Source organism: Zeus faber, assembly GCF_960531495.2.
Source record: "Zeus faber genome assembly, chromosome: 8".
NCBI lineage: Eukaryota > Metazoa > Chordata > Actinopteri > Zeiformes > Zeidae > Zeus > Zeus faber.
Genome location: NC_137195.1, coordinates 122,501 through 147,046, shown reverse-complemented (window position 1 = coordinate 147,046; position 24,546 = coordinate 122,501). Strand labels below are relative to the sequence as shown.

The 24,546-nt window shown below is 44.9% G+C and overlaps 1 protein-coding gene across 1 annotated transcript in view; it reads left to right on the top strand.

Moving 5' to 3' along the window:
• Positions 1–24,546, top strand: part of tg (thyroglobulin) — a gene marked incomplete at its 5' end in the record, with an annotated part of 69,497 nt that overhangs the window by 30,005 nt on the left and 14,946 nt on the right. The window contains 13 exons of the mRNA XM_080005725.1: positions 345–509; positions 5,014–5,391; positions 7,146–7,334; positions 7,803–7,973; positions 8,512–8,598; positions 11,732–11,869; positions 12,402–12,578; positions 13,287–13,398; positions 16,389–16,468; positions 18,266–18,412; positions 18,504–18,563; positions 19,376–19,507; positions 19,938–20,120. Of these exons, the coding sequence (XP_079861851.1) occupies positions 345–509; positions 5,014–5,391; positions 7,146–7,334; positions 7,803–7,973; positions 8,512–8,598; positions 11,732–11,869; positions 12,402–12,578; positions 13,287–13,398; positions 16,389–16,468; positions 18,266–18,412; positions 18,504–18,563; positions 19,376–19,507; positions 19,938–20,120 (2,019 nt within the window). The remainder of the gene's footprint in view (positions 1–344; positions 510–5,013; positions 5,392–7,145; positions 7,335–7,802; positions 7,974–8,511; positions 8,599–11,731; positions 11,870–12,401; positions 12,579–13,286; positions 13,399–16,388; positions 16,469–18,265; positions 18,413–18,503; positions 18,564–19,375; positions 19,508–19,937; positions 20,121–24,546) is intronic.

Here is a 24,546-nt window from a genome sequence, read left to right as displayed (position 1 = left end):
TCCATCCATCTATCATCCATCTATCCATCCATCCATCCATATATCCATACATCCATCATCCATGCATCCATCCGTTCATCATCCACCCACCATGCTTACATCCAGCATCCTTACATCCATCCATCCATCATCCAACCATCCAGCATCCTAACATCCATCCATCCATCATCCGTGCATCCAGCATCTGTCCAGCATCCATCCATCCATCATATATCCATCCATCCATCATCCATCCATCCATGTTCCTTGCTCAGATGTTTCTAATGAGCCGTGTCCTCCCGCAGGTGGCGCAATAACTTCAGAACTTTTCATATTTATTTATTTGTTTATATGACGTCCACCAGGTCACACTGAGTGCCAGAGGGCGGGGCTCCGTTGCTCTGCTGACGGGGACTTCCTTTTGGCACAGCCGGACTTCCTGTCTGGGGGCTGGAGGTGTGTCAGCCCGAAGGGGGCGGAGCTGGAATGGACTAATAGCAAGGACCCGCTTTCTGACGATGACTGCAGAGGTAAGAAAAATATATTATTCATAAATCCTCTGATATTGATTGATGTTGATATTTATATCATTTTCTTAAATCATTGTGACACTTGAACTTGAACTTGAACTTGATCAATCAGAACAAGATATTAATTATTATTTAATAAAATCATCAAATATGCATCTGTGCAAAGAAATGACTGAATGAGAAGACAAAATCTCAAGCTTTAAAATAAACCTTTGAGTTGAGCGATCAGAATCTGTTATTGATCTAGAATGTGTGGGTGTGCGTGCGTGTGTGCGTGTGTGTGTGTGTGTGTGTGTGTGTGTCTGTGTGTGTGTGTGCAGAGCTCAGCAGCTTTGAAGTGGTTCCTGTTTCAGCATTAATCACGACAGAAGAAGAAAAGGCAGAGGTTTTACTGACCACGACTAGTGAGATCACTTCCTGTGTTCGAGGTAATGCCCCCTGTGACCTCACTTCCTCTAACAGCCAGTGATATCACTGTTTTATATTGTTTGTTTATTTATTGTTGTCGTGTTTTTTTCAGCATGTGCACTTCAGTCCTCCTGCCACCATGTGGCAGTGTTTACTGTGAATGGACTGAGGCAGTGTGAGCTGTACAGCACACACACACTGAACACACACTGCAAGGCCCCCATGCAGGTACACACACACACACACACACACACACTGAACACACACTGCAAGGCCCCCATGCAGGTACACACACACACACACACACACACACACACACACACACGCACACACACACACACACTGAACACACACTGCAAGGGCCCCATGCAGGTACACACACACACACACACACACACACACACACTGAACACACACTGCAAGGCCCCCATGCAGGTACACACACACACACACACACACACACACTGAACACACACTGCAAGGCCCCCATGCAGGTACACACACACACACACACACACACACGCACACACACACACACACTGCAAGGCTCCTGTGCAAGTACACACACACACACACACACACACACACACACACACTGCAAGGCTCCTGTGCAGGGACGGACACACACACACCTCCCTCTCTCATCCTCCATCGTACAGGAAGTCCTCCTTCTCTTCTTGTTCTCCATCCTGCAGGAAGTCCTCCTTCTCTTCTTGTTCTCCATCGTACAGGAAGTCCTCCTTCTCTTCTTGTTCTCCATCGTACAGGAAGTCCTCCCTCTCTTCTTGTCCTCCTTCTCTTCTTGTTCTCCATCGTACAGGAAGTCCTCCTTCTCTTCTTGTCCTCCATCCGACAGGAAGTCCTCCTTCTCTTCTTGTTCTCCATCGTACAGGAAGTCCTCCTTCTCTTCTTGTTCTCCATCGTACAGGAAGTCCTCCTTCTCTTCTTGTTCTCCATCGTACAGGAAGTCCTCCCTCTCTTCTTGTCCTCCTTCTCTTCTTGTTCTCCATCGTACAGGAAGTCCTCCTTCTCTTCTTGTCCTCCATCCGACAGGAAGTCCTCCTTCTCTTCTTGTTCTCCATCGTACAGGAAGTCCTCCTTCTCTTCTTGTTCTCCATCGTACAGGAAGTCCTCCCTCTCTTCTTGTCCTCCATCGTACAGGAAGTCCTCCCCCTCTTCTTGTCCTCCATCCTGCAGGAAGTCCTCCCTCTCTTCTTGTTCTCCATCATACAGGAAGTCCTCCTTCTCTTCTTGTTCTCCATCGTACAGGAAGTCCTCCTTCTCTTCTTATTCTCCATCGTACAGGAAGTCCTCCTTCTCTTCTTGTTCTCCATCGTACAGGAAGTCCTCCCTCTCTTCTTGTCCTCCTTCTCTTCTTGTTCTCCATCGTACAGGAAGTCCTCCTTCTCTTCTTGTTCTCCATCGTACAGGAAGTCCTCCTTCTCTTCTTGTTCTCCATCGTACAGGAAGTCCTCCTTCTCTTCTTGTTCTCCATCCGACAGGAAGTCCTCCTTCTCTTCTTGTTCTCCATCGTACAGGAAGTCCTCCTTCTCTTCTTGTTCTCCATCGTACAGGAAGTCCTCCCTCTCTTCTTGTCCTCCATCGTACAGGAAGTCCTCCCCCTCTTCTTGTCCTCCATCCTGCAGGAAGTCCTCCCTCTCTTCTTGTTCTCCATCATACAGGAAGTCCTCCTTCTCTTCTTGTTCTCCATCGTACAGGAAGTCCTCCTTCTCTTCTTGTTCTCCATCCGACAGGAAGTCCTCCTTCTCTTCTTGTTCTCCATCGTACAGGAAGTCCTCCTTCTCTTCTTGTTCTCCATCCGACAGGAAGTCCTCCCCCTCTTCTTGTCCTCCATCCTGCAGGAAGTCCTCCCTCTCTTCTTGTTCTCCATCATACAGGAAGTCCTCCTTCTCTTCTTGTTCTCCATCGTACAGGAAGTCCTCCTTCTCTTCTTGTTCTCCATCGTACAGGAAGTCCTCCTTCTCTTCTTGTTCTCCATCCGACAGGAAGTCCTCCTTCTCTTCTTGTTCTCCATCGTACAGGAAGTCCTCCTTCTCTTCTTGTTCTCCATCGTACAGGAAGTCCTCCCTCTCTTCTTGTCCTCCTTCTCTTCTTGTTCTCCATCGTACAGGAAGTCCTCCTTCTCTTCTTGTTCTCCATCGTACAGGAAGTCCTCCTTCTCTTCTTGTTCTCCATCGTACAGGAAGTCCTCCTTCTCTTCTTGTTCTCCATCGTACAGGAAGTCCTCCTTCTCTTCTTGTTCTCCATCGTACAGGAAGTCCTCCCTCTCTTCTTGTCCTCCATCGTACAGGAAGTCCTCCCTCTCTCCTTGTCCTCCATCATACAGGAAGTCCTCCCTCCTTGTCCACCATCATACAGGAAGTCCTCCCTCTCTCCTTGTTCTCCATCTGACAGGAAGTCCTCCCCCTTTTCTTGTCCTCCATCCTGCAGGAAGTCTTCCCTCTCTTCTTGTCCTCCATCATACAGGAAGTCCTCCCTCTCTTCTTGTCCACCTTCATAAAAGGAAATCGTCCCCCTCTTCTTGTGCTCCATCTGACAGGAAGTCCTCCCCCTCTTCTTGTCCTCCATCCTGCAGGAAGTCCTCCCTCTCTTCTTGTCCTCCATCATACAGGAAGTCCTCCCTCTCTTCTTGTCCTCCCTCTCTTCTTGTCCTCCATCGTACAGGAAGTCCTCCCCCTCTTCTTGTCCTCCATCCTGCAGGAAGTCCTCCCTCTCTTCTTGTACTCCATCATACAGGAAGTCCTCCCTCTCTTCTTGTCCTCCCTCTCTTCTTGTCCTCCATCGTACAGGAAGTCCTCCCTCTCTTCTTGTCCTCCATCGTACAGGAAGTCCTCCCTCTCTTCTTGTCCTCCCTCTCTTCTTGTCCTCCATCGTACAGGAAGTCCTCCCTCTCTTCTTGTCCTCCATCGTACAGGAAGTCCTCCCTCTCTCCTTGTCCTCCATCATACAGGAAGTCCTCCCTCCTTGTCCACCATCATACAGGAAGTCCTCCCTCTCTCCTTGTTCTCCATCTGACAGGAAGTCCTCCCCCTTTTCTTGTCCTCCATCCTGCAGGAAGTCTTCCCTCTCTTCTTGTCCTCCATCATACAGGAAGTCCTCCCTCTCTTCTTGTCCACCATCATAAAAGGAAATCGTCCCCCTCTTCTTGTGCTCCATCTGACAGGAAGTCCTCCCCCTCTTCTTGTCCTCCATCCTGCAGGAAGTCCTCCCTCTCTTCTTGTCCTCCATCATACAGGAAGTCCTCCCTCTCTTCTTGTCCTCCCTCTCTTCTTGTCCTCCATCGTACAGGAAGTCCTCCCCCTCTTCTTGTCCTCCATTCTGCAGGAAGTCCTCCCTCTCTTCTTGTACTCCATCATACAGGAAGTCCTCCCTCTCTTCTTGTCCTCCCTCTCTTCTTGTCCTCCATCGTACAGGAAGTCCTCCCTCTCTTCTTGTCCTCCATCGTACAGGAAGTCCTCCCTCTCTTCTTGTCCTCCCTCTCTTCTTGTCCTCCATCGTACAGGAAGTCCTCCCTCTCTTCTTGTCCTCCATCGTACAGGAAGTCTTCCCTCTCTTTGAGCGTGATACCAACTGAACTCTTTTTACTCAGTTACTCATCAGGAGCTGACTCTGAAAAAATAATCAAACCTTCCATCATTGACACATTGAACACATGCAAACTACAAACACAGAATAGTGAGTGTGTGTGTGTGTGTGTGTGTGTGTGTGTGTGTGTGTGTGTGTGTGTGTGTGTGTGTGTGTGTGTGTGTGTGTGTGTGTGTGTGTGTGTGTGTGTGTGTGTGTGTGTGTGTGTGCAGGCCAGGGGGTTTCTGGGTAATTCTCAGGCTGAGCGATTCGCAGAGTTCCGCTGTTTTCTGAAAGTCAATGTTAAGACCAACAACCTTCTCGTCGTCAGAAAGAAAGGTAAACACTCCAGACCACTACAGACCCCCTACAGATACACTTTAGTCAAGACCACTACAGACCACTACAGACCACTACAGACCCCAATAGCCGAGACCACTACAGACCGCTCCAGACCCCCTACAGACACACTTTAGTCAAGACCACTACAGACCACTCCAGACCACTACAGGCCACTCCATACCACTCCAGACCAGTATAGACCTCCTGCAGAACCCTATAGTCGAGACCACTACACACCACTCTAGTCCACTACAGAACTCCTACAGACCCACTATAGTCAAGACCACTACGGACCACTCCACACCACTACAGACCCACTATAGTCAAGACCACTACAGACCACTACAGACCCCCTACAGACCCACTATAGTCGAGTCCACTGCAGACCACTACAAATCGCTACAGAACCTGATAGTCGAGACCACTACAGACCACTACCGAGCACTCCAGACCACTACAGACACCCTGCGGACCCCTATAGCCGAGACTACTACAGATGACTACAGGCCACTCCAGACCCCCTACAGACCCACCATAGTCAAGACCAGTACAGACCCCCTACAGACCCACTATAGTCGAGAATACACTACAGACTTCTCCAGACCACTATAGACCCCCTGCAGACCATTATAGTCGAGACCACTACAGACCTCTACAGACCACTCCAGACCACTACAGACCCCCTACAGACCCCTATAGTCGAGACCTCAACAAACCACTACAGACCACTCCAGACCACCACAGACCCCCTGCAGACAACTACAAACCACTACAGACCAGACAACTACAGACCTCTACAGACCACTACAGACCGCTGCCCATGGCTGCAGTCCACTAAAGACCGCTACGGACCGCTCCAGAACACTACAGACCGCTAGAGACCACTTCAGACACTACAGACCCTCTGCAGACCCCAATAGTCGAGACTACTACAAACCGCTCCAACCCGCTCCAGACCACTGCAGACGGCCACAGACCACTACTGACCTCCACAGACCACGACAGACCGCCACAGACCACTAGCAACCACTGCAGACCGCTCCAGACCACTACAGACAGCTACAGTCCATGACAGACTGCTTCAGACCACTAAATATCAATACAGACTGATCCAGACCACTACAGACCGCTACAGTTCACTACAGACTACTCCAGAACACTCCAGACCGCTCTAGTCTACTACAGACCACCACAGACTCTTAAAGCCTGCCACAGAGCACGACAGACAACTACCAACAACTCCAGACCACTACGAACCGCTCCAGACAACTCCCTACCACTACAGATCACTACAGACCACAACAGACCATTAAAGACAGCTTCAGACAACTACAGACCGCTATAGATCGCTCCAGGCCACTGAAGACTGCCACAGACCACGCCAGACCACAACAGACTGCTACAGACCACTGCAGACTACTCCAGACCACTTCAAACTTCTCCAGATCTCCCAAGGTCACTGAAGACCACTACAGACCACTCCAGACCACTACAGACCACTACAAACCACTCCAGGCCGCTCAAGACCACTACCGACCACTACAGACCCCTGTAGTCAAGATGACTATAGGCTACTACAGACCACTCTAGACCACTAGATTTCAAGAGATTTCAAGAGGTTTATTCATCATATATATGCAGTGAAATGTCACTACAGACGCCCTGCGGACCCTGATAGCCAAGACCACTACAAATCTCTCCAAACCGCTCCAGACTACTACAGGCTTCCACAGACTACTACCAACCACTACAGACCACTTCAGACCACTTCAGACCACTTCAGACCACTACAAACCACTCCAGACCACTACAGACTGCTACAGACCACTACCGACAACTACAGACCATAAAGACTGCTCCAGACCACTACTGACCGCTACAGACCAAGACATACCTCTACCGAGCCCGGCAGACCACTACAAACCACCCCAGACCACAGCCTCCAGACCACTACTGACTGCCACAGACCATGACAGACTGCAGACTGCTACAGTTCACTACAGGCCACTACAGAGCACTACAGTCCACGGCAGACTGCTGCAGACCACTACAAATCACTCGAGACCACTGCAAACCGCTACAGTTCACTACAGACTACTACAGACCACTACAGTTCACAACAGACCGCTGCAGACCGCTTCAGTTCACTACAGACCATTACAGACCACTACAGTTCACTACAGACCGCTATAGTTCACTACGGCTTTGTAGGAGACGTTTTTGTGGTTCCTGGTTACAGGAGGTTCTGTGATGAGACCTCCATGCAGCAAGGCATTGTGGGAGCTGTTTGTGTGCTTCAAGGTGAGGAAGCCGCCGCCCTCGGGAGCTTCAGGAGGATGAGGATGACGAAGGCTCCTTCCGGCGTGTTCCGTGTCCTGGTGTTTCCTGGTGGAACCGCCCTCAGCGACGTGCACCGGCTGTGCCAGGAAAGCTGTGTCCAGGAGGCCTGCTGCCGGGGCTTCACCCTCACCCACAACCGTTTGGATGGAGGTAAAGATGAATACATCCATCCATCTATTGATCTATACATCTATACATCTCAACATCTATTGATCTATAGCAACATTAGATCTGCTTTGTTACAGAAATTCAAACTCATTCCATCATCATGGTCATTTTATCCAATCTCCTCCTCTTCTGTCTCCCCTCTTTCTCCTTCTCCCCTCCTCCTCCTTTCTTCTCCTCCTGCCTCTAATCCTCCCTCTCTTCCTCCTCCACTCCTGCCTCCGCCTCCTCTCCTCCTCCTGCGCCTGTCCTCCTCCTCTTCTTCCCTCCTCCTTTTCGTCTGCTCCCCCTCTCCTCCTTCTCCTTCTTTCCTTCTCCTTTCCTCTCCTCCTCCTCATTCTCCCCTCCTCCTCCTCTCCTCCCCCTCTTGCTCCTCTTCTCCTCTCCTCCTGCCCCTCTGCTCCTCCTCTCCTCTCCTTCCACCCTCCTCCTCATCCTCCCCACTTCCTCCAGGCTCCTCCCTCTGTGGGCTGATGGGAGCTCCCTCAGTGTTAATGTGTTCAGATCAGGACTGGGATGTTATGGGTTTGGGCGTAGCCAGTCGTGTGTGTGGGGCGGGGCTTGAATATGACGAAGAGCAGAGGAGCTTCATCTACAACTTTGGAGGCCAAGAGTTCACTATCGGTAAGGACAACTAACTAACTAACTAACTAACTAACTGACTAATACAGAACGTATATCTCATGGTAACTACCTGAAAACCAACTGTGTGATAAGTAACATGATAAGTTAAGTTCACTGATAACTAACTAATAACTCACTGACAAGCAATAACTCACTAATAACCTACTTATAACTAACTAATAACTAACTAATACCTCACTCATAACTCACTAATTAATAACATACTGATATCTCACTGATTACTAACTAATAACTCACTGATTACTAATAACTCACTAATAACTTACTGATAGTACCTAATAACTCACTTATAACTAACTAATAAGTCATTAATAACTCACTGATAATTCATTAATAACTAATAACTCGCTAATTACTCACTGATAACTAATAACTTGCTTATAACTAACTGATAACCTACGGATAATTAACTAATTACTCGCTAATAAGTAACGAATAACTCACTGATAATTAATAACTCACTGATAACTAACTAGTGTGATAGTGTTATTCAGATATTAATATCAATCCCCTCTAGATGACTCCGCCCTTCCGTCCGACGCTAAGAACAAGAAGAACTACGCTGCATCCATCGTCACCTTTCAGAGGATCTACTTAAATACTGGTACCTGGACCTGGACCTGATCCTAGACCTGGACATAGACCTAGGCCTAGTCCGAGACCTAGATGTGGATCTGGACCTAGATTTGAATCTAGATAAAGACCTTAACCTAGTCGTTGACCTGGATCTGGTCATTGACCTGGGCCTAGTCCTGAATTTAGGCCTGGATCTAGACCTTGATGTATATCTAGATCTGTATCTAGAGTTAGACCTTGACCTGCCCTGGACCCAGTCCGAGTCCTAGTCCTAGAGCTGGACCTAGACCTGGACCTAGTCCTGGAACCTGGGCCTTCAACTGAAAAGAGACCTTGACCTGGATCTAGACAATCATCTGTACCTATACTTAGACGTGGACCTGCCCTGGACCGAGTCTGAGTCCTAGTCCTAGACCTAGTCCTGGACCTGGGCCTGGACCTGAATCTAGACCTTGACCTGGATCTGGATAATCATCCTGATCTAGACTTAGACCTGGGCCTGGACCTGCCCTGGACCTAGACCTAGACCTGGACATACCAAACTGACTGTAATCTTTGTGTCTGTTTTCAGATTCTGTTGTTGTCGGATCATCCTGCACCGTGGAACCACAGCACCCCCTGCTAGACAGTAAATACACGTAATTTATTTGTACAATTATCCATTAATACCCTACAAGCACTGTATAAGTACCAATGAATACCCTGCAAGCACTGTACAACACTGGCGTAGTACAGGGTATATGCAGGTTCCGGCGTACACCTACTTCTTTTTCAGTCTGCATTGCGTATACTTGCTTCTAAATCCCCTGTGATGCTTAATTTCAGTCGTGTCCTGCAGTAGCCAAATGATGAAAGAGTCCAACACATGTCCACAGGCACAGGAAGTAGGGTGCTGAAGGTGCTGCAGCACCCCTCATTTCTCGATGCTCTTGAAGCTTCCTGCTTGTATTTGGAGTGCTGTCTGGAGCAGGGTGCACTGCGCAATGGAGCGCTGGGCATTGTCCAATGGTTTGACTGACAGGTGTGTCACATGCGCAGTCCATTCAACATCTACGTGGAAAGGATCGGGGCTGCAATTCTTTCTGCCAAAATATACATTATGATGGAGACTAGGTATCATTTCTTAAGCATGAGCTTTGTGGATTGAACAAGCGTGTCCAAGTCACTTGACATAATCCCTTCAACTCAAGACTTTGAGCACTCGCTGATGATATGGCAGCATTTAGTGTCTTCTAAACTTTGCGAGGCTTTAATTTAATAAAAGTTCTGATGCTTCTCGTAATGGAGAGACCTGGGCTTGTAAACCTTCACCAAGTCAAGTCACACTTTATTTATAAAGCACATTTCATACCAGGGCAAAACAATGCGCTTTACAAAGAAATACATTCAAAAAAAGAACATAGTTGTCAGCTGGTCATTTCAAAAGAATGCCCCTGAAACAACAGCAACAACAAAAACGGAAGCAACAACAACAAAAACAACAAAAACACCGACAAAAGCAACTACAACTGCAGTAGCAACAACAGAAACAGCAGCAGCAACAGAAAACAACAACAACAGCAGCAGCAGCAGCCACTGAAACAACAGAAGCAGCAAAAACAATGACTACAACAGCAGCAGCAACGACAACACCAGCAGCAACAACAGCAGCAACAAAAACGGCAGCAACAACAACTGCAGCAGCAACAACAGAAACAACACCTGAAACAGCAGCAACACAGAAACAACAGAAACACAGACAGAAAAAGCAGCAACAACTACATTCGAACCAACGGAAACAGCAGCAATAACAACAGCAGCAGCAAATGAGACAACAGAAACAGAAACAACAATAACAGCAGCAGCAACAGAAACAGCAGCAAAACTAGCAGCAACACCAGAAACAACAACAACAGCAGAAACCAAGACACACACTCACACACACACACACACCAAACAAAGGGGCAGAAGTTTTTCTATGGAGAGGACACCACGAAGGATTGGCTGCTGTGGGGGATGTACATACTGCATTGTGGTGGTAATTATTGGTGCCGACACCAGACAAGAGGTCTTCATGGGTCCCAAAATTCAGAGATCTAGAACTGGATGAATTAATTATGAATTGTGAGCGGTTGGACAACGATGGTGCACAACTAAATAAAATAAATATATTATAAAGTATATAGTGTATATCTATTATATCTCATTCATATTTCATTTTGTATTATTGTTTTTTTGCTGCCTACCCAGACTGAGAGCTCACAGCACATTTGTGCTTTTTGTTGCTGACAGGGAATGGATGATGTTTGTAATTTGGGATGGACAGCTTTCTGGCTTCAGGAGTTCATATGTAAGCGTATTGATTTACGCTACCCTGCGCATGCATGTACAGTATATTCGGCAGCACACCTAATAAAATACATTCCTGTGCGCATGAATGTTCACTTTAAGACCCACTGAAGAGACGATCTTCACATAAACACTGGCTAATTATGTAGTTGTCTTACCCTATAGTCTGTGGGTCAGTATTGATTGATTGCTCTTCTGTGGCTAATGTTAATTTCATAACTTTATAATTATTCCATAATAATAATCTGTAATGATCCTTCCTCCCTGAAGTCAAGCACCAAGTTAAGTGACATTTTTTAAATACTAGTGGCCAACTGTTGGCTGAACTCAATATGCAAGAGTTCAATATAACACTGTTTATAACACAGGGGGTTTATACTTTGTTGGACGGAAGGCTTTTTTGGCAAAAATTAAGAGTATACCCACTTCTCCAGGCACCACTATACCTTTGCTGTACAAGTACCCATGAATACCCTACAAGTGCTGTACAAGTATCCATGAATACTCTACAAGTGCTGTACAGGTACCCACGAATACCCTACAAGTGCTGTACAAGTATCCATGAATACCCTACACATGCTGTACAAGTATCCATGAATACCCTACAAGTACTGTACAAGTCAAATGAAAACCTCACAAGTACTGTTGTTACACTAATGTTGTTGTTACACTAAGCTCTGTCGCAATGTAGCGTGAATGTTATTCTCCCTTGTAAGTCGCTTTGGATAAAAGCGTCTGCTAAATGACTAAATGTAATGTAATGTAAATGTACTGTACAAGTACCCATGAATACACTGTAAGTAACTACTCGATGTTCGTCTGTGTGTGTGCAGCGTCGGTACGTGGCAGGTTCGATTCCCTGTCCAGCAGCAGAATCCTGGTGGATCCAAACCAAACTGTTCCAGTCCTGACGTTCTGGCTCAACAAGCAGGACTATGACTCCCACAATGCACTGCTCTGGTGCCTGGCCCGTAGGTCCACACCCTAACCAGGGTTAAGCTGTTTGTCCCGGTTAACCACCTCCTCCCTGTCTCACCACCTTCTCTCAGTTTTACCTTCTTCTCCCAGTCTCACCTCCTTATCCCAGCCTCACCTCCTTATCTTGTCTAACCTCCTTATCCCAGTCTCACATCCTTATCTTGTCTAACCTCCTTATTCCAGTCTCACCTCCTTATCTTGTATAACCTCCTTATCCCAGCCTCACCTCCTTATCTTGTCTAACCTCCTTATCCCAGTCTGACCTCCTTTTCTGTCCACCTCTTTCTCCCAGTCGCACCTCCTTATCCCAGTCTCAACTCCTTCTCCCAGTCCCCTCTCCTTATCCCAGTCTCACCACCTTCTCCCAGTATCACCTCCTTCTCCCAGTCTCACCTTATCCCAGATTCACCTCCTCCAAATCTCACCTACTTATTCTGTCTAACCTCGTTCTCCCAGTCTCACCTCGTTCTCCCAGTCTCACCTCCTTCTCCCAGTCTCACCTCCTTGTCCCGGGTTAACCGGCAGGCTGTGAGGAGGAGCAGCACTGCTACCTGGTGGACATCAGGGAGGACGATGACGCCTCCTTCTTCTCGTGCTTTCTGTTCCCTGACACCACGGTGTGCGGCGCCTACGACAAGGAGGAGCGTCGGCCCTGCCGCCCCCTGCTGGCCAGGAGCAGCAACAGCACCTACCAGAAGAGAGGTACAGTGGTGCGTCGACTTACGACTGTAATTGGTTCTATAAGAACGGTCGTATGTTAAAACAGTCGTATGTCAAACAATTTTTCCCATATACACCAGGCTCATATTTTTCTATGATTTCCTTCTAAGTTTCAATGGGAGTCGTTGCCTTTTTCTTTTTCCATCGTCCTTCTTCTTAGGACTCATCATGAAGGTGAAAATAAACAAAAAGCACAGCACAAACACAGTAAATATGAAAAAAATATTGATACGCCACGAACTACGTGCACACACGCTGTTTGTCGCCCGCTGACTGAGAATGAACATGGCCGCCGATGCGGCAACTACAAATTTCCACGCTTGTATCTTGGAGCAGTCTTTTGCAAGTCGATACAAGTTTTCGCGAGTATCGCTACTCGTATCTTGGATTAGTCGTAAGTAGATGCAGTCCTAAGTTGTGGTACCACTGTACTGCAATACTTGTGTGTACTTACCTGTGTGTGTGTGTGTTCAAGTTCAAGTGTGTGTGTGTGTGTGTGTGTGTGTGTGTGTGTGTGTGTGTGTGTGTTCAAGTTCAAGAGATTATTTGTCACATACATATACATACGTTCATACATATATGCAGTGAAATGTCATGACAACCGGTGATTACGCACAATAAGCTCTATAAATACTAAAAAATACCAAAATGTGCGTAATCGTGTGTGTGTGTGTGTGTGTGTGTGTGCAGTGCATGTCTCTGGCCCTGTGCAGAGTTTCTACAACAGAGTTCCATTCCAGAAGATGGTTTCCTACTCAGTACGCAACCGCATTGCCATGGGAGACGGAGCGCTGACTGAGGGGTAACCCACACACCTGCACACAAACACAATCACAGCCTTATTAGGACCTTTGTATTATGAGAACATATTTAGCTTTGGTGCTGTTTAACATTTTTTTTTTACTTATTGTTATATGACATGAAATTATTATTATATTTTATTTCATCAAAAGTTTGTCATGCTGCTCCTCCCATAGTTTTCAAGCTACATAGATGCAAAATCAAAATTATTATCTCATTATAGGACGATCAAACAGGCCCATCGCTAAAGTTACGGACACGGTTGATGTGTCATTAGAATCGGAACGTCACAGATGTGTCGTGGTTCAAATTTCGTCCAAATTGATCCACATGCGGAGAAGAAATGAATGAAAAAAAATTATTAAATTTAGACCAAAACCTCGTGCTTCACACTCCACACGCTATAATGCGCTTCGACACACCAACATTGGAAAAGGTAAGACGAATTGGACGCTTTGTGATGTCATCAGCCATTGTATTATAAATGTACAGGTTCTAGTTCTGAATGTCCATTTGCATCATGTGTGGTGCGCGGTGTAGAGTCCATCGCTCTGTAGTGGTTCGAGGTTACAAACTAGTGTGTGTGTGTGTGTGTGTGATTGTGTGTGTGTGTGTGTGTACCTTCTTACCTGGTGGATGTCTGTGTGATGTTCGATAAGTAAGTAAATCATCTTTTGTTCTGTAAAATTTCAGAAACCTTTCCAAGGTGACTTCTACAACCTGCCTGTTTGGTCTGACCGACAGAAAACCCCAAATATATCATTTATGTTTATTTAACAGAAAAGCAGCGAATTCTCAGATTTGGGAACCTGATTCCATCAATATATACTTAATAAACAACCTAAGTCTTATACAATTAAAAGTGTAAATGGTGAAAAAAGGGAGAATAAGCCGCTAAATATCATTATTGTTTACTTACCAAATAATCAAGCCACATAACTATCCATCCATGGAATGAAATGGCACAGTTTAGGATCCTCCTTATCCCAGAATATGCATCAACATTAGAGGTTTGTAAGAATTTCACACTGAAAGGAACACTGCATTCAAGGCCTGTGGGAAATGCTACAGTGCTGTTTTCAAGCATCGGAAATATGAAATATGAATATGAGATATTATTTATAATTTATGGACCAGCAATACCCCAGCACTAGTACAAATACATACAAGACGTATGTATATGTATGTGACAAATAATCTCTTGAACTTGAACTTGTTTATTTAATTTTATTGTTTATAGACCAGCAAGACGCAGGCCAGAAGCAATGCTCTGTAGCTTAGCAGCAGGCCAAGAAATGTACAGTACTTACATTTTAGATATTATTTAGAGTTTGTTTGCTTATTTAAATATATATTGTTTAACTGCACTTTAGAAGTACAAATGTGTACAGATACGTAACTTTGAGTTTTACCTGAGCTTCATAACAGTACGTTGTACTTAATACTGGCTAAACGTTAGTACTCTTTCATTATATGTACCTTTGGATTTACTTGAGCTTTATAACAGTACGTGTACTAAATACTGGTTGAATGGTAGTCGTTCTTAATGATATGTACCTTTGGTCAAATTTTGAGCTTCATAACAGTACATTGTACTAAATACTGATTAAAGGTTAGTACTCTTTAATTTTAGGTACCTTTGGATTTACTTGAGCTTCATAACAGAACGTTGTACTAAATACTGGTTAAACGGTGGTCCTCCTCAATGATATGTACCTTTGGTTTTATTTGAGCTTCATAACAGTACATTGTACTAAATAATGGTTAAACGGTAGTCCTCCTTAATAATATGTACCTTTGGTTTAATTTGAGCTTCATAATAGTACTTTGTACTAAATACTGGTTAAACGGTTATCCTCCTTAATAATATGTACCTTTGGTTTAATTTGAGCTTCATAATAGTACTTTGTACTAAATACTGGTTAAACGGTTATCCTCCTTAATAATATGTACCTTTGGTTTAATTTGAGCTTCATAATAGTACTTTGTACTAAATACTGGTTAAACGGTTATCCTCCTTAATGATATGTACCTTTGGTTTAATTTGAGCTTCATAACAGTCTTCTTTTTCTTTGGGCTGCTCCCGTTAGTGGTGGCCACAGCGGATCATCTGCCTCCAACACCTTGTGTTCTGTGCATCCTCCTCCCTGACACCACCCGCCTGCATGTCCTCCCTCAGCACCTCCATCAAGCTTCTCTTTGGCTTCCTCTTTTCCTCTTGCCTGGCAGCTCCACCCTCAGCCTCCTCCTCCCAATGTAACTCTCATCTCTCCTCCACACGTGTCCAAACCATCTCAATCTGGCCTCTCTCACTGTCCAACCTGAGCTGTCCCTCTAATGTCCTCATTCTTAATCCTGTCCATCCTTGTCCCTCCCAATGAAAACTCAACATCCTCAACTCTGCCACCTCCACTTCATCCACCTGCCTTTTAGTCGGTGCCACCGCCTCTAAACCCTACAACATGGCTGCTCTCACTTCCGTCCTGGACACCTTCCCCTTCACTCTTGTACATTGTACTAAATACTGGTTAGCCATAAGTACTCTTTAATTATATGTACCTTTGGTTTTATTTGAGCTTCAAAACAGTACTTTGTACTTTATACTGGTTAAAGGTTAGTCCTCCTTTATGATATGTACCTTTGGTTGTATTTGAGCTTCAGAACAGTACATTTACTAATACACCAGTATGCAGGAAGTGAAGTGTTTGAAACACGACTAAATGAACCCTGTGTACTGCTGCCTGCAGCTATTATTATATGTATTATTATATGTATTATTATTATTTATTATTCATTATTATTTATTATTCATAATGAAGTTTGAAATCAGTGTAATGCCACTCATCTGACTCTGTGTGTGTGTGTGTGTGTGTGTGTGTGTGTGTGTGTGTGTGTGTGTGTGTGTGTGTGTGTGTGTGTGTGTGTGTGTGTGTGTGTGTGTGTGTGTGTGTGTGTGTGTGTGTGTGTGTGTGTGTGTGTGTGTGTGTGCAGCTTCTATCAGTGTGAGCGTCGTTGTGATGCAGATCCTTGTTGCCGTGGTTTCGGTTTAGTCCGTGACGCTACGACCCCAGGTGATTTACTACTACTACACTTCTACAACACCATTATACTACTACTACTACACTACTACACTGCTACTACTACTATATATTACTATGCTACTACTACACTACTATTCTACAACTACATTACTTGTACTACTACTACACTACTAAACACTACTACTACTACTAATACTACACTGCTACTAATATTACTATGCTACACTACACCAATATACTACTTCTACACTACTACTACACTACTATACTACTACTACTACTACGACACTACTTCTACTACTAATATTACTACACTACTACTACACTACTACGATACACTACTGTACACTACTACTACACTTATACTACTATACACTACTTCTACACTTCTACTACACTATTATACTGCTAATACTACACTACTACTACACTGCTATATTACTACTACTCCACTACTACACAACTAGTACTACTACTACTCTGGTACTACTACACTACTACTCAACTTCTACTATGACACTTCTACTATTATACACTACTATACAGTACTACTACTGCTACTACACACTACTATTACACTACTACTACTACTATTACCACACTACTACTACTATTACTATACACTACTACTACACTACTACTACTTCTACTACTACTACTATACACTGCTAATAAACTACTACTACAATTACCACACTGCTATTACTATTACTATACACTACTACTACACTACAACTTGCACCCACAGATACCTCACGGTAAAGAGATAAGTACAGTGTTAAAGTACTACCTGTGGAGTAGTGGAGTACCAGGTTTTTACTGAGCAGTGTTGGGCTAGTACTCAAATAACTTTGTTGTTATAACAAGTAACGTAACGCATTAGTTTTGCACTTCAAGTACTCAGTTATTTAGTTACCTTATTAAATAATAATCTGTTACTGTTAAAATTTATTTCCCAGATACTTTTGTTGCCACGAAAAAAAAATGAAATCCCGACGCATTCACACCTTCTTCCTTCCCCTCCCACTTTTGTCTCCGCTGCCACTCTGTTTAAAACTCAAGTGCAACCTGCCCATGAGGAGAAGGCCAGGGATTCTTTCTTAGTGACAAAGCTGATTGGCTGGAGGTGAAAGCTCAGTTTTAGATCATCCCAATTTATTGGCTTTTTATTGCCACTTGCCTAAAGCGTCGACATGCATGTGTGGCTCAGCGAGCAGGATGGAGAAAGAACAGCCTTCATTTGGTGGATGTATTTGCATTATCTTGAATTTGTGGAAGAAAGAGCGAGAACATTAGAAGGTTGCACCCATCAGGGTACCTCCCTTCCTATTTACTTTCATGGACTGCACATAATTCAACTTTTTTCATTGCAATTGAATTGCAAAGAAAAAGACATGTTGTATAAAGTTGTTGGGCTGAATGCATTGAGCCCCGGTACCCTCTTGATGTTTACTGGTATGAAACATGATTCGTAAAGAGCTGTGAGGGGGATGTTGCATCCGTCATTCCGTTATTAGCCTGCAGTCAAAGTTACACATTATGGGCTGTAGACGAGGCTATGCAGCGACGTACAGACATACAGAAGGGTGCCAACCCTCTGGACAATATAACCAACACATGCAAGGATTGGCAAAGGGCTTTTCATTTTGGTAACGTGCTGGAACCAGTTAGTTTTCCCAGTAGGTGACACTGTATTGTAAGCAGTTACTTTTTAGTGCCGGTAATCTTGTAATGTAGCATGTTACTTTTGAAAGTAACATTAGCCAATGCTGGTACTGAGGTACTCAATGCGTAGTATTGCAGTACTCTGTGTGTGTGTGTTTCCAGGGGGGTCGGAGGTCATGTGTTTGCTGCTCATCAGTTTGGGGATTCAAACCTGCAGCGAGGAAGCAACCGGGGCCTGGATGACGCAAGACTGTGGACCAGGACCGGTCCAGACCACCCCAAACCCCCTGGGCTGGTACCTTAAACCCGGTACACACTACTACGCAGTACTACACAGAATACACAGTACATTCTAAAGACTACAGAAATAGAACATGACTGTTGTGTCCTGTGTCCTCAGTCAATCAGTGGACGGACGCTCCATCTCTTTGTCCCGCCTTCAGCCTTCCTGCCACCAACAGTAAGTACCTATCTCGTAAGCAGTGAGTACTACTCACTGCTTACCACCGATATGATATTATATATTATATGATATATAGTGGTACCTCGACTTACGACTGCATTTACTTACGACTAATCCAAGATACAAGTAGCAATAGTTGCGAAAATTTGTATCGACTTCGACCGACTGCTCCTAGATACGAGCGTGTAAATTTGTAGTTGGTGCCTTGGCGGCAAGTCAGCAGTCAGCCAGGAGTCAGTCAGTCAGCAGTCAGCCAGCAGTCAGCCAGCAGTCAGCCAGCCGCCAGTCAGCAGTCAGTGAGCAGCCAGTCAGCAGCCAGTCAGTCAGCAGTCAATCAGGAGTCAGTCAGTCAGCAGTCAGCCAGCAGTCAGTCAACAGGCGACCTACATCATGTGTACACGTAGTTCGTGGCGTATCGATATTTTTTTCATATCTACTGTGTTTGTGCTGTGCTTTTTGTTTATTTTCACCTTCATGATGAGTCCTAAGCAGAAGGACGATGGAAAAAGAAAAAGGCAACGACTCCCATTGAAACTTAGAAGGAAATCATAGAAAAATATGAGCCTGGTGTATATGGGAAAAATTGCTTTGACATACGACTGTTTTAACATACGACCGTTCTTATAGAACCAATTACAGTCCTTAGTCGATGTACCACTGTATATGATATTATTTAATGTATAATATATCATATACTGTATATCATATATACCACACATATGATATATAATACATATTATATATAATATGTAATATATAATATCATTATATTATATATATAGATATAATATTGATATATTGTGTTCCAGGCTCTGTGGAGCGCTGGTATGTACTGGACCCGTCCTCCGTCCAACTCCATCCCTCGCTCTCCTCCTATGACGTCGTCCATGTGAGCCGGGATGCCGCTGATGTGGGCGGGGCCAGAGACTGGTGTCTCCATGGTAACGACTCCTTCAATCCACCCTCACTGCATCAACACCCAATAAGAATGAAGGGTTTAACCGCTGACATTCCAGGCTGAACTGATGCTAAAGCTAGCAGTTAGGAAAAGTGGTGATACTGACGGTTCTCTTTCCTCCTACTTCCTCTTTCCTGTTTCCTTCCTGTGTTTCCTGGTACTTTTTGCTTACTGTGTTTCCTGGTACTTCCTGCTTCCTTTGTTTCCTGGTTCTTCTTGCTATTTCACTGCATATATGTATGAACGTATGTATATGTATGTGACAAATAATCTCTTGAACTTGAACTTGAACTTGAACTTCCTATGTTTCCTGGTACTTCCTCATTTCTGTGTTTCCTGGTACTTCCTGCTTCCTGTGTTTCCTGCTACTTCCTAACCTGTGTTTCCTGGTACTTCCTGTGTGATTCTGTCAGCCTGCCAGCAGGTGGCATCCTGCGCTGCCCTCTCCATCAGCCAGACAGAAGCAGCCATTCGCTGCGTCTTCTACCCAGACACCAGAGCCTGTGGATTAAACTCCTCCCCCAGAGCCACAAGCCCCGCCTCTTCCTGCAGACTGCTTGTCAGAGAGCCAGCTGACCAGGTGTACCTGAGGACGGGTAAGGAGATCAAGTGATCAGACATTAGATCAGTGTAGCGTGTTTTCCTTTCTTTAGAAATGAACAATGGAACTGAAATGTAGCGTTGAATGGTTTATTAAACTATGAAAGTATCATAATAAATGACTATCAGCGGGGCACCACCTCTTTCTTCAAGGAATTAAAGCAGCACTATGGCATGGATTTGGTGCCCCTAAAGTTTCTGACTGCAATTGTACTTTGACACCACTGTCGTAAAACTCGTCGGCAAATAATTTATTTTACTGGACAAACTTGAACCTTATCTGTCACATTTCAATAACAGTCTATGTAACAAACATCGATATATTGTACACCGAGGTTAAATGGGCCCCCTGCACCAACCTCGTCGCTTCAGCATCGTTCCCCTGCTGCCGGTGTAGGTACTAGATTTGGGAACCAGATGTAGGTACCAGATTTGGGAACCAGATGTAGGTACCAGATGTGGGTACCAGATGTAGTTATCAGGTGTAGGTACCAGATGTGGGTACCAGGTGTAGGTACCAGATGTAGGTACCAGATGTGCTCGGCCTGGCAGATCGGCCCGCCAAGTGAGTCAGAGGGTGAAACAAAACCTGTGGTGCTGCGCCCTGCATTGTTATTTTTCATATTCTAATTAATTTTACTAGACAAAAAAACGGTAATCAAATATCAACATTGATGAAGTGACGTAGGCTCCCCCGGAGAGAGGGCACGGGGATTGGTCCCCTGCTGCCGGTGTAGGTACCAGGTGTAGGTACCAGGTGTGGGTCCCAGATGTAGGTACCAGGTGGAGGTACCAGATGTGGGTATCAGGTGGAGGTACCAGATGTAGGTACCAGATGTGCTCGGCCTGGCAGATGGCTCGCACACGTGAGTCAGAGAGCGAAACAAAGCCTGTGGTGCCGCGCGCAGCACTGGCTTGTCAGGGAGGTGGAGCGGCTACGCGTCATATGCGTTTTTATTTTATTTTTATCTGGCCGGGGTGCGCCAACATGGCTTGAGTTTTATTGTCCATTTTAGTCTGGCACGCAGGCCACGTTTACATATATATACACAGAATATCTGAGTATTTATTATAAAGTGGTTGAAAATAGTCCTCGCTCCTGGGCTGCTCACTGTGCGCTGATCCCCTCTGTAAGACAAAACGTTAAGAAAACTCCCTGCCTGGATTTGAACCAATCAGCGCCATGCGGGTGCCGATTGAGCCGATTCGAGGCAGCTTGGTCGCCGCGGGAAAAGGGAACCGTGCTGTCGTCCGCAGCCGGGGCTTGACCACGCCCCTTTGTCCGCCAAAAACATCTTCACAATCATTTTGATGCCACACCTCTTTCAACCCCCCGAACGCCTGTTCTTGAACTATGTAACTTCTGTGTTTGGCTTTCCCTGTTAACCCTGTACGATGATACTGATACTAACTCTTCAACCACTAACTCTACTAGGATTAACTCGACAAGTGCTATGCTGGTTCTAACTCGACTAGTACTAACTCTCCTCATGCTATACTAGAAATAACTCTACTAGTACGTACTCTACTAGTACTATACTGGTTCTAACTCTACTAGTGCTATATTGGTACCGACTCAACTAGTTCTAACTCTAATAGCCCTATACAAGTATAAACTCAACAAGTACTAACTCTACTAGCGCTATACTAGTACTTACTCTACTACTGCTACATCTACCAGTACTTACTCTACTTGTACTAACTCTACCAGTACTAACTTCACTGGTACTATTCTATACTATGACAAGTCAACTCATGATTTGAACTCGTGATTTGAGGTAGAATAAATTAATTTGTTATTTAAAGTTTCTAAGTTGTGATCTAAGGACACTGCCCGACATCAGCTCATAGTCAGAAGAGGAAGGGTTCTCTGTTGTTTATTTGGGTACGCCGAGTGGGAGCCTCCGGTGTCGCTTTGGCTCTGTTCTGATAATCATAATGCACTGCAGCAGTGAAACCACTGGAGTGCAGCGTTGGCGCCTTGGAGATATGCGAACACCATTTTTTATTTATTTATTTATTTTTTTAGAATTAGGGTTAGGGTTAGGGTTAAGGTTCTAACTGTTTGTAACTAAGTTGTTTAAAAATAAACTTGTAAATAACATCATTGGCCGTTCAACACTAATTACGAACTTATTAACTTGAGAAATCGGTAAAATACAAAAATATCTAACTGGAACTGGTTTCATTCAGTAAAGCCATGTTTCCACCTCAGGAACATTCCCCAGGAACCTTTGGAGGAACTCAGTGTGTTTCCACCACAGGGACCAGGGTCTAAATTCAGTTCTGGGGACAAAGTCCCAGGAACCAAAAAGTCACTGCTCGGGGAATACATTTCAAAAGCACAGGAACTTTGGGGGTGGGCTTGCAGTGCTGAACATTTTTGATAGGTAGAGTACTCACAGCTTTTTATTTCAGACATCTGCAGTCGCAAACCGACTGTAAGTAAAAAAAAATGTTGTTCTAAAACCCTTATAAAAACATTCTTTCTGTTTGTACAAAAAATCGAAAATTACCCGTTTTTAATAAAAAACATAATATTAAAAACCGATTATGCACTACTCACAAAAAGTTAGGGATATTTGGCTTTCGGGTGAAATTTCAGGATGAAGCTAAAATGCACTATAACCTTTACAGGTGAACTTAATTTGACCTTCTCTGAACTTTTGAATGCACATGTCCAACTGTTCAATGTTTCAGTACTTTTTGCACAACTTGCTGTTCTCTAACATGGAGGTGAACGGCAAAATTCACAACAGGTGTTTGATACCATGAATCCACCAATACATTTCCTGGTTCAATTAGAGTTGGTATTTAAACAATCCTCTTCATCGTGCTGTTCACATTTTGACATCATTAGACGACGCCTAACAACTGATCAACAGTACCTCGCCATTGTGAGGCTTCAAACAGGAAGTGGCCACTGAGCTTAGAGTGTCACAGAGTGTCATCAGCAGGTTGCAGCAGAGATACAGAGATACTGGAAGAGTCACAGAAAGGCATAGAAGTGGACGTCCTTTGGCCACATCCCACACTGATGAGCGCTTCATTGTGAACAGTGCCCTGCGCAACCGGATGATGATGCCACTCAACTCCAGCCACATTGAAGGGAGGTGAGAGGCACCAAGTGTCACGCCAGACCATTCAAAACCGTTGACATCAGCGTGGTCTGCGTGCTAGACGACCTGCAAGTGTACCTGACCACATCACCAGGCACGGCCATCATGGTCTTGCACGGCCAGGGAGCATTTACGCTGGACGAGGGACCAGGGGCCTCAGTGCTGTTCTCTGATGAAAGTCCATTCACGTTGAGCAGAAATGATGGAGACGTCAAGGAGAGCGCTACGCATCAGCCACTGTTGTCACCAGACGAGCCTTTGGTGGTGGTGGTGTTACAGTGTGGGCAGGTGTGTCTTGTCAATACAGAACCGCCCTACCCTTTGTGAATGGTACAGTGACAAGCCCATACTACCTGAATGACATCATTCATCCAGTCATTGTGCCCCTGCATGAACAACACAGGCCTCATTTCACTTTCATGGAGGACAATGCTCCAGCTCATGGAGGAGGCATCATTAGGGAACGGCTGCTGGAGACTGGGGTACCTCAAATGGAGTGGCCTGCACTTTCTCCAGACCTGAATCCCATAGAAAACCTATGGGATCAGCTGAGTGGCCGTGTAGAAGCTTGTAACTCTGTACCCCAGAACCTCAATGACCTGAAGAGTAGGGTGCTCAAGAAGAGTGGGGTGCCAAGCCTCAGCAGACAAAAAGTCGACTTGTGAACAGCATGAGACGTCGTTGTCAAGCTGAAATTGATGCTCAAGGGCACATGACAAGTTATTGAGACATTGACATTTTTTGTTCTGGTAAACCCACCACTGTTGTTGGCTTTTGTTTCAATAAATTGTTTGAGATGGGGAAATACTATAATCATATTATATCACTGTAGCGTGAACTTTTTACATTTTCCATAAATTTCACCCTAAAGCCAAATATCCCTAACTTTTTGTGAGAAGTGTATATTGGTATGAACACACAGACTAATATGTGGTGTGGCGTAGTGAGTACCATTTTGCGCTTCTACTTGGTAGACCCAGGTTCGATTCCCTGTTTTGAACTCATGTTTTTCAAATTGTTCCTTGAAAACAAGTTCCTGGGACTTAAAAGTTCTAGGTACTTTGGGTGGAATGCGGAACTCAGACAGGAAAAACTAAAGAAAACGACAAAAAAGAATTACGATAGAGAAGACCGTGTTCCGCATCCACAGATCTTTCGGGGTTCAAAGCAAAGAGCAAAACAAATAGGAAAAATGAGGAGTGAAACCCATGAGTGAAAAGCCTGTGAACAAAAGAGGTCCAGTCCTTGGCTGGAGAGCATCATTCATGACAGATTAACGTTGTAGGTGTGTGGTGTGGGAGTG